General features: G+C 37.6%; 1 protein-coding gene across 7 annotated transcripts; it reads right to left on the reverse strand.

Moving 5' to 3' along the window:
- Positions 1-8315: 8315 nt before the first annotated feature.
- On the reverse strand, positions 8316-11668 carry LOC18440207 (TIP41-like protein). Of its 7 annotated transcripts, none has more exons than XM_088873396.1 (5): positions 11141-11668; positions 10090-10434; positions 9536-9839; positions 9291-9383; positions 8316-8955 (listed from the first exon to the last, which is right to left on the reverse strand). In XM_088873396.1, exons 1-5 carry the CDS (start codon positions 11480-11482, stop codon positions 8816-8818), a joined length of 1224 nt encoding a protein of 407 aa, XP_088729522.1. In that variant the 5' UTR covers positions 11483-11668; the 3' UTR covers positions 8316-8815. The 7 variants fall into 7 exon arrangements, with proteins under 7 accessions (XP_088729522.1, XP_088729521.1, XP_088729519.1 ...); XM_088873395.1 differs by having other exon boundaries at positions 9536-9845; XM_088873393.1 differs by having other exon boundaries at positions 10090-10464.
- Between the last annotated feature and the right edge of the window lie 547 nt (positions 11669-12215).

Consider the following 12215-nt stretch of genomic DNA (forward strand, 5'->3'; position numbering starts at 1 on the left):
AGGTATGTTAGGTATGCTACAGTAAACTATTGATAGTCTCGACCATCAACAAAGGACAACCAACCATGGTCAGGCATACCAAATGTGGTGTCGCATATTCATGATACAAGTATGTTAGGTACGCTACAGTGTATTAGTACACCATCGACCAAGGAAAACATTGCTCAATACCAAATGTGGTGGCGCATGTTCAGGATACAAGCAGTGTTCGCAAAATCGAATCGAAAGGGTTAACCAGACATGGGCCTGGAAGCGGTTTAACCGGCCTAACCGGTAAACCGGCCGATTCAACCATTCTAACTAGGCAAGTCCCGAGCAGTAAAAAAAGTGCTGAAAAAATATAAAAATTACAAAAAAATAATTTATACTAAAATATGAAAAGCATATAAAGAAAGATTAAAACAAAACACATTCAAATGAATTTGAAAATTATTGAAAAAAATAGATTTTAACAAAATGATTTTTTAATTAAAATGAGTATTAATGACAAAACAATTTTTAACATTTACCATAATGTAACGAATATTATAAAATGCATTACAAATCAAATTCATTATTTTAAAATATATATATATATATATTATTTTTTTATTTTTTTAATACCGATCAGTCACCAAAACTGCCCAAAATCGTGACCGGCCATTCCGATCTAACCTCACCTTGTTTTTCTAACAATGGATACAAGTACGTTAGATATGCTACACTATACTACTCCACCATCGACAACAGACAATGAAGATCAAGCGTTTTCCGCAAATGGGAGATTGAAGCAGTAGAAACTTTCATCTCTGCCCTCCCTTTTATGGAGTACAAATGTTTCGAAGCCATACATATGGAAAATGGTTTGATAGGGCTGCAGCCCAATCAAAATAAGTAGATCCTGACCTCATAACTCAGTCGAAAATTGCAAGTCAAGCATTCGAAAGTCTTTACATCGTTCATCTCGAGTTGAACATTATAGTTGTGAAATAAATTAGAATTTTAAGCTCTAAAAATAGTGTATATTGGAGCAAATTGTCTGAGCCGTTTATTTTTCTTTAAAACAAGTGTTCACAGATCCACTACCATTTATGGAATTTAAAATTTTATTATTGGCATTGAAAATTGATTTTAGAGCCATCATAGATATTTTTATCGTCAATGTACTTTTCGAACGAGGATTTGAGGTGAGGTTTTATGTCGTTTTCATAAAACCTAAGCCTCATAGAAACCTCATCCTATACAGATTATACTATTGTGAAGAGCTCAAATGTGCCATGTTCTAAAATTCCATATTAAAGATAGATGTTGGATATAAAATTTCACCGGTCAATCATCTCGACCACTATAATTATGAATCTAAAAAAATAGAAATTTAATAGATTCTTCCAAACGACTAAATTGAACAGTTAAAAAATGCTCCAAAAGCGAAATTTAAAAAAGGATCTGTTTGCAAGGTTTAAAATTTACTTCTTTTAAGAGTGATGAACATGGTGCTCGATATTAATGACATGTAAAACTTTCGATTGAAAATCCATTGCATTTAAAACTTTAGATCGAAAATCCATGTCAATGATAGATTTTCGGAAAGCAACCACATTGAACACAGTTTGTCGGCAAACACACCAAAACCCTATCCTATACTGTTGTGCAGCAACTTGTAGAACGATGCATACCACATAAGACGAAATCATTTATTTTTATTATTAATCGGTCAAATTGTCTAGGACAAATGTTATGAAACTCGGATCGGTGATCCATTGGACCAATCTGAATCGCTGATTTGGGCAGATCTAACCACTCTACATGGTGTCGGAGTTGATAAAAATAAATAAATATCTTTAAATTTTAAAAATTAAAAAAAATAAATGAAGCCTACTATGCAGATCAACCAGCTATATGATAGAACCATATGAGTTTATTGAAATCAAATTGATTCGTAGTTCAGTATAAGAAGTAGGTCAATCTCCACCAATTCCATCCTTAGATCTGGGGATCCTTTCTAAATGAATGATGAAAGGGTGAGTTTGTATAAAGCTGAGGCTCTAAATAATCACAGTAAAGCGCACTTTCAAATAGTATCGATAAATATGGTTTTAATACTGAAAATCCTAGTGATAGACCTAGAATATATTTTCATCTTTGATCATAAAATTTAAAGTTTCAAAACAGTATAGATCGAGCGGTCTATAAAAACTTAAAAATCTTGAAAATCGACAATCTAAAAATACATTACAAGATGCACTATTTTCAAACCTTGAAATCCATTTTTTTCTCATGTCCTTGCATCTTGAAGTCAAGATGATCAATGTGAAGATATTAGGGCATCAAAACAACATTTTATAGTAAAATTTTTGAGGCACGTCCTAATTTAATTGTTTAGAGCCTCGGACTTATATAAAAAATTTTCATGAAAATTTAGATTGGGCCAGATCTCCGGAAGTAATGTTGTGGGACTAAACCCTACTTGCTCAAAGGGAACATGGAGAACAGTAGATGTGGTACTAGGAAACAAGCTCACACGTGAAAAAGTAAATAGAAAACAAAAGGACAAAGAGATTTGCAGTATTCTCTTATAGATGCTCCCACCTGGAGCACGCTGTGCATCTATATCCTCAAGACCTAAATAGCGGCAATTTTTGGATATGAATTATAGATGCACCTTAGAATGAGATTTTTTATAAATAAAGAAAAATAAAAAATTTGGCTTTGAAGCTTTAAAACTCTTAGATCAGATCCTCCAAAAACTAGACAGTCTCTTGTTTTTAGTGCAGAAAATTGGATGCTCTCTTGTTTAATCTCGAGACTATTACGGTTTTATAAAACATAAGAATTTTCATATTTTTTTAGGGTTGGTTGCTGTGTCGAGGAAGGTATTTTTCAAACTATGATTATCATCATCATTAGAGCCTTGTCTCCGATATTTGAATCGGCTATACGAATTATATTTCGTCATTGTACTTTATCACCCTCAGTTAAAATATAAATCATAATATATATTCTCACTGCTTCTATCCATGTGGTTCTGGGGTCTTTTTTTTTGCCTTTTTAGAGCATTCCACTTGAACCAAATTACCCCTCCTAACCGGAATCATTCTAGATCAAAGCTATATATATGAACAAATTGCATTGGTCTATTTTCCCTCTTTTATCTCTTATCGGAGCTACCTTAACTTCCTTGGAATGTATTCATTATAAATTACATCTTTCTTTATATTGCCATTCACCATCTTAGCTTGCTCATCTCAGAAATTTTATTCTATAAAAACATTAACTCAAAAACGTTTAGGTCAAAAAAAAACACCACAGAATTTCGCATGGACCAAATAAAAAATGTGTTCCGTTGGGAGCATAAAATGTTTTGGCCTTCTTAAAGAGTTTAAAGAGCCGCGTGATGTGTGGGGCCACTGGAAGGTCCATTTCAATGGAGAAAATTAAAGAAGAGGAAGCATTAAATATTGCATTACCCATCTCATGACCGATAGGGCATGTATTTATTTACATTTCAACCCTGACAAAAATACTATGCAGCAATGTCTTCATTTAATCCCCTATTTATAACTTCACATGCTTCTAGAGAGAGAGAGAGAGAGAGAGAGAGAGGGGGATACATTGATCATATCGCCTCCCCGTATGTGTTGAAGAGAGAGAAAGGAAAGAAGAGGACTCACATGCATTAATCATGTTGGGAAACCAATCCATATGTGACCAATCGAATAGAATCTCACAGGACAAATTTTGCCTTTGTCGATAAGAGCACGCTATACCATTCTCGTGTCTCTGTACCTCTGCAATTCCAATTCCCTGTCTTCTATATTAATGGAAACCACTCCAAGGGATAGAGAGAGAGAGAGAGAGGGAATATCTGGTCACGTTTCGGCCAACATTCGAGGGTAGGAGGGGCAAATGGATGCCTACACGTTTCGTTGAAGACCTAACTTATCGCAAAAACTAATGTTGTCATATTCATTTGGGTTTGATAAGAAAAATAAAGCAATTTGGGGTATCGGGCGCCGATTACATCGGATTTTTTTACAAAATTTAACGAAATTTAATATTTACATTTAAAAATTAAAAAAAAAAAATTAAAAAATACTTTTATATAAATATTCTTTTCTTTAGGTCGAAGAGGCCAAAACTTCGGTTGAAATCGGCTCGAAGCAAACCTGAATATGACCATAGCAGCTCGAATCCGATTGAATCAACGGCACCAGACTTCACTTTGCTACAGTCTAGGCCAAAAGTCCAAAAGCTTCGGTCTCTTCGGGGCGTCGCAAAGCAGATTTCACAACACTAGTGAAAACAAGCTCAACCCTAGCAATTTTCAAAGCGTGTGGGACTTGCACAAGGCTGAAACCTTACACAACAAAACTAAAGGCGCACCTCCAAATTTTGTGATAAGATGCAATTTTGTGATAAAAAATCGTCACAATGGCCCCAATCTATTTTCATTTCAAGAAATAAAAAATTTTAACTTTAAAGATGGTTTAAATCAAGTAGATTTATAAACACATGAAAATTCTGAAAATATATGGTCCAAATAATATATCGTAAGGTGCACTAATTTTTTCACTTGGAATCTTTTTTTTTGTTCTTTTTTTGGAAAGGTTTCTATAATTCCCCAATTGTATAGAAGTTATACGTTTTCCCCTCTCTCCCGCCATCCAATTTAGATCAAGTGAGTCACTACCATTTGATCGAGATCCAATACCTCATAGTATTTTAATTTTCATTGTTTTTCTATAAAACATATAAATGTGAAATTGGTATATCTCATCATCTCAATGGAGTGCACCTAAAACAAATACAAAATAAATATTCCTATAAAATAAAATGACCAAACTGCCTTAAAAACTGTTAAGGGTATTTCAATCATTTTATTTTTTCAAAAATATTTACATTATATTTTTCACAAGTGCGAAGCTAAGAGAAGAATAAACGCCTAAATTTTGGTTTTATAATATTTTATAGACAAAATAAAAAATAAAACAGTATAGAGACACGACATTGTAGTTGGGTCCATCTCAACCTCAACCGTTAGATTGGACTTTGCAAGATGGGGGGAAGCATATTACTTCTATACAATAAGAAAAGCATACAAAACTTGCCTCTTTTCTTCATATACATACATCTCCATATCAAAACAACGTAGGCTCTAAACAACCAAATTAGAGCCTACCTTCAAATGGTGTTGAGAAATATGGTTTCAATATCGAAATTTTTTTTGGTAGCTTTAAAATATATTTTCATTTTTATTTATAGAGTCTAAATCTTTAAAAATAATGTAGATCGAGAGATCTATGAAAACTTGAAAATCTTGAAATTTGATGGTTGAAAAGTGTATTACAAATACACAATTTCCAAAACATGAAATCCATTTTTTTATTGTGTCCAAGCATCTTGATATCGATATGATGAATTTGAAGATATTTACGCATCAAAACAATATCTTCTAGTGAAATTTTTGAGGTAGACTCGAATTTGATTGTTTAGAGCCTCGGCTCTATATAAACTTTTCCTTGTCCTATTTGCTCAAAAAAAACAACCATTTTTCAATGGATTTTTGTGATGCACCATAATTCTACAATTTAAGGCTGCAACCATGTACACAATCTCTGGAAAGCCCAACACAACATTACGAGATTTTTAGAGAAAAACTGAAAAAGGTGTTACGTCCAAATCAGTGACAAAAGAGTTCCTCAACACTAAGGAAAAACGACCAACCAAATTAAAGAAAAAGATGCATTTCTTGGTTATTTCACATCGTAGAGAGAGGAGGCATTTAATCTACTTTAGGGCCAGTTTGGATGTATTCAAAATTGAAATATTTTAAGATTGCAATTTAAAAATTTTGTGAAAGTGACTTTGACCGTTTTGACAATTGCATGCTTTTGTAAGAATTTTAGATTGCAAGAAAAAAAAATCTTATCTCAAGGCAAAAATTGCCATCCAAAAAAATTCAAGTTAGACTTGAATTTTTTCCACTTCAGTTACGTTTTTCATGCCTCTCTCTCTCTTTCTAACCTTCACATTCTTCCCTCTCCTCCCTGCTTTTCCCTCATCTCCTTCTGATCTCTCTCATGCGCAAAAATAGAACTCAAAGCTCTACTCTCTCTCTCTCTGTCAAAAGCTTTGCAAACAGAGTTATGCTCTCCCTTGTTCAAAACCTAGAGCTCTGCTGCGTAGAAACTCTCTATTTCTCGCTCGTTCAAAACCCAGCTCTGCTGCGAAAAAACTCTCCGCTACTATCAAAAACACCTCGCTCTCCCAAGATCAAGCCCCCTCTTTCGCTTAAAGCTCACAAAGCATCAAAGGCAGTTGTAGAGTAAAAACAGGTACGTCATTTTTCTGGTTTTCTCAATGCCTTCTCTAGGGAAGCTTAAGGCTTTTTCTTTAGGGAATATGTATTCCTCAATCTCTCTCTGTTTGTCTAGGGAAGCTCTTCTGTTTTGTTTCCCTCCATTTATATGGAGAGAGAGCTCTGGTTTTTGGCATCCATCTTTCCAATATTGAGAAAGACTGCATGCGTGCTACTAACCATGCGAGAAAAAGAGCAGCAATTCAATAGAGCAGAAATGGGAGCCATGGCCATGACCTCCACCCAATTACACAATTCAACCCTAGTCTCTAATCTTGCTCAAAGAAGTCTAGTAACCCTGATCCCATAAAGGTGGTATAATATATTCATAAATACTAAGGTTTTCCCTATATTTGGAGGCCAAAAAACTATACCATTATCTATTACAGAGTTGCAGGCTGAGTGGTTTTATACACAAACTGTGAAGCGCAGTTCAAAGTGAAAAAGGCCCCAAATGCCTTTCAAAAACAACCAACGGCATAGGCATCAGCCCCCCAAAAAAATCACCAAAAAACACACACATAAACACAGAATGAAAAACAACAACAGCTCATACGCAGAGAGCTTCATAGGGATTTAGAAACCAATGGCCCCCCAGTTAAAGAGAGAGAGAAAGAAAGAGTTTAGAGAGAGAAAGAGTCACCACTGAGAATGCCTAAAGGAGGCTTGGAATGAAGAAAACCATGAGAAGAACACTACGGATACTTGTCTATTTTTTGCCCTCACTCTTTCTCTCTAATCAGAACCAAGCTGACTACCGAACACCCACAAATAAGGCCATCACCTCTCCGTCGGTACTAGCCTAGTACTCAAACCAACTAATGGGGTTTTTTTGACAAATTAATAAAATAAAACATCCAAACAGTACCAACAGGTCCTTATGCAGCAGATAGTACTCACCACAGAGGTTCACCAAAGTTCCAAATCAAAATAAAATAAAATAAGAGGACTGACCAGGTAATCAGACCAGCATCAGTCGCAATCAGGACTCGCTCCATTCACGTTAAGCCTACGCAATGACACACCCACCATGCTTCAACCATAAGCAAACCCCAAAAATACCAAAAGGCCATTGCCATTATAATATATAATCAAACAACAATTTTTTTTTTTTTTTTTTTTTTGAACAAATTTCAAAATGATAACCAAAATTCGAACTTCCTAACTATAATTTTTCAAATTCAATCCCTCGCACCCCTCTTTCACAAGACATTTTCAAACCATTTTTCCCAACGAATTTCACTCGAAAAAGGACTCATTTTGGCAGAACTAAAACCTGGTCAACAAATCCCATTCCACCTCATAATTGAAAGTTCATTACGCCGAAAGATAAAAGTTCGATGTGCCAGCAGATTAAAAGAAGATTCCATGCCGATAAAAACCAAATCCACCACCAATTTTAAGTCCCCATGTTTCGGGAAACGAGTTCTTCAGAAAACAGTACAATAAATTTGAATATTACAATTTGCATTCACTTTATAAATTCTATCAAAGAATATCAAAATCTAAAAAGGTTCAAATCCTAAAATTTAAAAAAAAACCTTCCTTTCGAGATCACGAATGATTTCAAGAATTTCAAAAGAAGGCCCCCGAAGAATGTTCTGCAATTGGGGTACAACCACAGTATGCACCAGCAAGAGCACAGTACAGACTCAAATTCCAACACGCCTTCACCAATCGTTCCGAACCCCAGTTGTTCAACTTTTTCCTCGACAATTCACAGATTCCACCTCGCAACGCGGGACTACCCGACAACACTAAGATACAGCAGCCAGGACAACACCAAAAACGAAATTCAAATTCAAATTCTCAAAAGTAGCCATCCATAGTACTATTTTCAAATACCGTTTTCAATAACATTGCAGAACAAATAAAGAAAAAAAATCGGATCTGCCGCAAAAGTAAAAGAGAAAAAATATCACATCCTCCAGAAACCGCCATCACATTAAAAGTGGTTTCAAAAAAAAAAACACCACACTCAAAAAAAATACCACCGAATATCTTCATTTACTTCCATTAACCAGTTACAGTTACCAACCCTGCATGCCTTCAAAACCGGCTGTTACAGTACGGAAGACTAGAAAGAAAAAAAACATGAGAGAGAGGGTGGGGTAATAGAAAGAGAGGTTTATTATCCGAGAGGATTTTGGATTTTGGGGTTTTCCTGCACCCCCTAATTTCTGGTATGAGAAGTCGAGGGGCCACCGACCAAAAAGACTGAGACTTATTAGAGAAGAAAACCCCATCAAAAAACAAACTGTTTCATCTTTCCTCAACAAAACGAGACTTATTTTTTCACCTAACACTAGAGCAACATTCTGCCAATTCAATATCTATTATCTTGTATATATACTTTATCCCCCTGTATCTTCTTCCTTTGTCTTGGAAATTCCCATGCTTTTCACCAAAAAAAGATCGGAGAGGAGAGAGGATAGATTAGCCAAGAGAGAGATGGGGGGGGGGGGGGGGGGGGGGGGGTTAATAAGTCCATTCTTGAGGTAGGCTGAATTCAGGGTTAGTTGGGGTGGGTTGAGATCTGATGGCTCGCTGCTGCTTAGTATTCGCAACGACAGAGCTCCTGCTCTGTTGATATCGCGGATCGACGGTTCGATAAGCATCTGCAAATACAAGTTTGGAAAAAATCAAAATCACAGGCATTCTAGAATGAGTGAGAAAGAATGGCACATCAAAAGGAAGAGAGAGAAATATATGGAACGGATTGCGTATGGAAAGAAGACAAGGTCCCATGAATGAAGGAACCCGTGCCACAAGAGAGAGAAAAGGCACAGAGAGATGAGCCGAAGAGGGAGAAGGAGACAAACGTCCAGAAGAGTTGAAGACTGATACAACAAAAGGATAGATAGAACAAAGCAGCAAAAGCACAAAAGGGTAGAGATATAGCCAAATTGTGACAAGTAAAATGAACCACAAAAGTAGAAAGAGAGTGCGCTACCACTCTGGAAACATGGTTGAGAAGGACCCATGTCATCAAGGTTGAGATTCAGAGCCTGCACAACTCTGGCAGGAAGGAGAACAGTCGAACACGCTGCACAAAAACCATTAAACAAACAGAGTTCAAATTGTTGAAGGAAACTGACAACCAAAGCCAGAAACCACTCTCTCCAAAACCCCCCCTTCCATAAACAAACCAGATAAAGAATCGACTGAAACTAAAGGAGAACCACTGAGAAAACACACCAGGTTTCTTGCGCATTTCATTCGGGCTCCCAGCTCGTCGAGGAAGGAAAACACCAGTTCCCCCGCTCTCTCTCCTCGAACCAGTTCCATTGAGGAAGACGGCTCTCATACCGGAGCCTGCAATTTGTTGTTGAGGAGGAATCCAGGCAGGGGAAGAAAACCCCAATGGCTTCCCGCCAGATCTCGCACCAAAAGAGCAAGAACGAACTCGTCCCTGTAACTGCTGTGTCTGTTGGGCTTTTGCCTGCCGTGCCCAAACTGTGAAATCACTCTGTTGTTTCATAGCGTGCTGCTGCTTCAATTGCTGTAACTACAAGAAAAAAGACAAGACTAAGAAGACAAACAAGAAACAAAAAATTCACAGAAAATGGAGAAATTGAAGAGAATAGGTAGAGAAAATAAGAGAGGAGGCTCGAGAGAGAGATTTGGAGAAGAATACAAATGAAAAGGCTAGAGAGAGGAAATGCAGCAAACGGCATAAGTAAAGAGAGAAAGTAGAAAAGAGGAGTGAACAACAGAGAGCACAGAGTGGTAAAGTAGAGAGAGAAACTTACAAGGAAACTAGCTTCCTTGGATTTGTCCGGCAATAAATTTGAAGCCTGCTGCGGAAAAAAAGCTTGATAAGCAGGAGGCTTCACATGAGAAGCACACTTGTTAATGGAACCAGGCCTCTTTGGAGGGCCCAAAAGACCCCGACTGTGGAGCTTCGAAGCTTCATCGTTCATCTTAAGTCTAACAACCTGACCAGCGGCCTCGTAAAGAAGATTCCAAGCATCTTCCTTGTGGTTTAATGGAGTTGAAGGAGGAGAAGAGACTTGAGATGGGCCGTTAGAGCTTCCTCTGCTTCCATTTGAAGCATTGCTACAACCTGACCAGCTACCTATTCCACATAGAGTGGACTGAGGCGAACCAGAGAGAGCAGTTGGCGACTGAATATAGAAATAAAGAACTACTCAGTACAGCCAAATCTAGAGAGAGAGAGAGAAAGAAAAAAACCCTACAAACAGATCATTTGGTGACTAAAGGGGGAAACGCAGACCATGCAAATTCTAAATCTAGAGAAAAAAAAAAGAAATTTGCTCAAAACAAACACATTAGAGCGGAACGACCAAATATGTCCTAAAGAATCAAACATATACATCAAAACCCCAAACATCAAAAATACAAATCTAGAGAGAGAAAGAGAAAAAGTTCACAAGGAAAAACTACTCAAAAGCTCAAGAAAAACCATAGAACATACGCCAGGTGAAAACAAAACCATATCATAGAAGAAAAATCTGAAAAAATGGAGCCACGCTTAATTGAGAAGAGAAGGAAAGGCCCCAAAACCACTTGAAATGAGAGAAAACTATTTGAAACAATAAAATACGCCTCAGAAAAACAATAAATCAAAGGGAAAAGAAGGAACAACGTTTACCACAAAACCAGCGCGAATAAGTCAGGACAAGATATTACAAACTCTCCTAAATCATTTCCTAACTGAAAAGATTCAGATAAACCCACCCCATAAAACCTGGAATAAAGCCCAAGAAAACCATTTGAAAGAAAAACCAAATCCAACAAAATGAGCATGGTCAGGAACGCTTTCTGTCTCTAAAATCTTACCTTCTGGTTTCCAAACCCTCCATCTCTAAGCCATGGAAACTGCTCCATATTCATCTTCTCGTCATCATCAAGCATCGACCCCGCCATCCTATGAGCTAAACCTGATATGTAGTCCTCTTCATCACTCTCGGTCTCGGTAGAACCAACAACCGACTCGACAGGGGAGTAGAGGCTCGAGTCATGACCAAACCCACAGGACCCATCACCGTAAGGAAACTCATGGGGAAAGAAGGCACCAGTACCACCAGAGTGAGAAACCCTCTTGTTCTCCATCCAAAGAGCATCGTCCGCCAAGAACTCAGAGGGCAACCAGAACTCCCCATCGTCCAAATCCTCAGCCATGGCGGAAACGCCCGTGGAAATAAAGAGAGAAAGTGGATAAGCGTTTGAAAGAAACCCTAGAGAGAGAAGAGGGAAGAGAGGTATATGAAGAGAGAGAAAGGGTTTGCTGGCTAGAGAAGTAATAATAATCAGGTGAGGGCAGATGGGGCTGGGCTGGATTTGCAGGAGAAGGGGCCCAATAAAAAGTGCTAAGAAGTGGGAAAAAGAAACGGTTTGCCTAACAAAAGGAGAGCAGAGTGAGAGAGAGAGAAAGAGATAAAGGCGTTAATACAACAGGGGTTAATAAAAAGAGAGGAGAGAGAGAGAGAGAGAGAGAGAGAGAGAGAAAGAGGGGGAGGAGTCCAAGTGGAAGAATGTTGAAGGGGCAGCTTTATTAAGGTTTCAGGGGGGGGCGGGGGGAGTTTGAAAGCTTGGGCGCAACAAAAATCTTACACACAGAGACCATGCAACAACTGGCGCCACTTTCTCTCTCTTCTTTTTTTCAATTTCTCTCCCTTCTTTCTCTCTTTCTCTCTCTTCTTTTCTCTCTGCCCTCAGTGGTTGGCTCAGACAATTGTCCTTCTCTGCAACCACCCTGCCATCTGTAAATAAACCCTACATCCCCGCTTTTTATTTTCTCTCTCTACAAAAAAAAAAAGAGAAATCACCATCATCCCCCCTCCTCTCTCTAAAACCCTAAACTATTCGAAACTCAACTTTTTATGACCAAAATACCCTTGGTCTTTCACGAATG

This window comes from Amborella trichopoda, chromosome 8 (assembly GCF_054954075.1).
Source record: "Amborella trichopoda isolate Santa Cruz 75 chromosome 8, AtrichopodaSantaCruz75HAP2 v2.0, whole genome shotgun sequence".
NCBI classification, from domain to species: domain Eukaryota; kingdom Viridiplantae; phylum Streptophyta; class Magnoliopsida; order Amborellales; family Amborellaceae; genus Amborella; species Amborella trichopoda.

Coding starts and splice junctions, on each gene's coding strand:
- LOC18440207 (XM_006850359.4), bottom strand. CDS start 11,482: ATGGCTGAGGATTTGGACGATGGGGAGTTCTGGTTGCCCTCTGAGTTC. Junction 9,846..10,089: donor CCAAGGAAGCTAGTTTCCTT/GTAAGTTTCTCT, acceptor TTTTTCTTGTAG/TTACAGCAATTGAAGCAGCA. Junction 9,384..9,535: donor TGAAATGCGCAAGAAACCTG/GTGTGTTTTCTC, acceptor GTTTTTGTGCAG/CGTGTTCGACTGTTCTCCTT.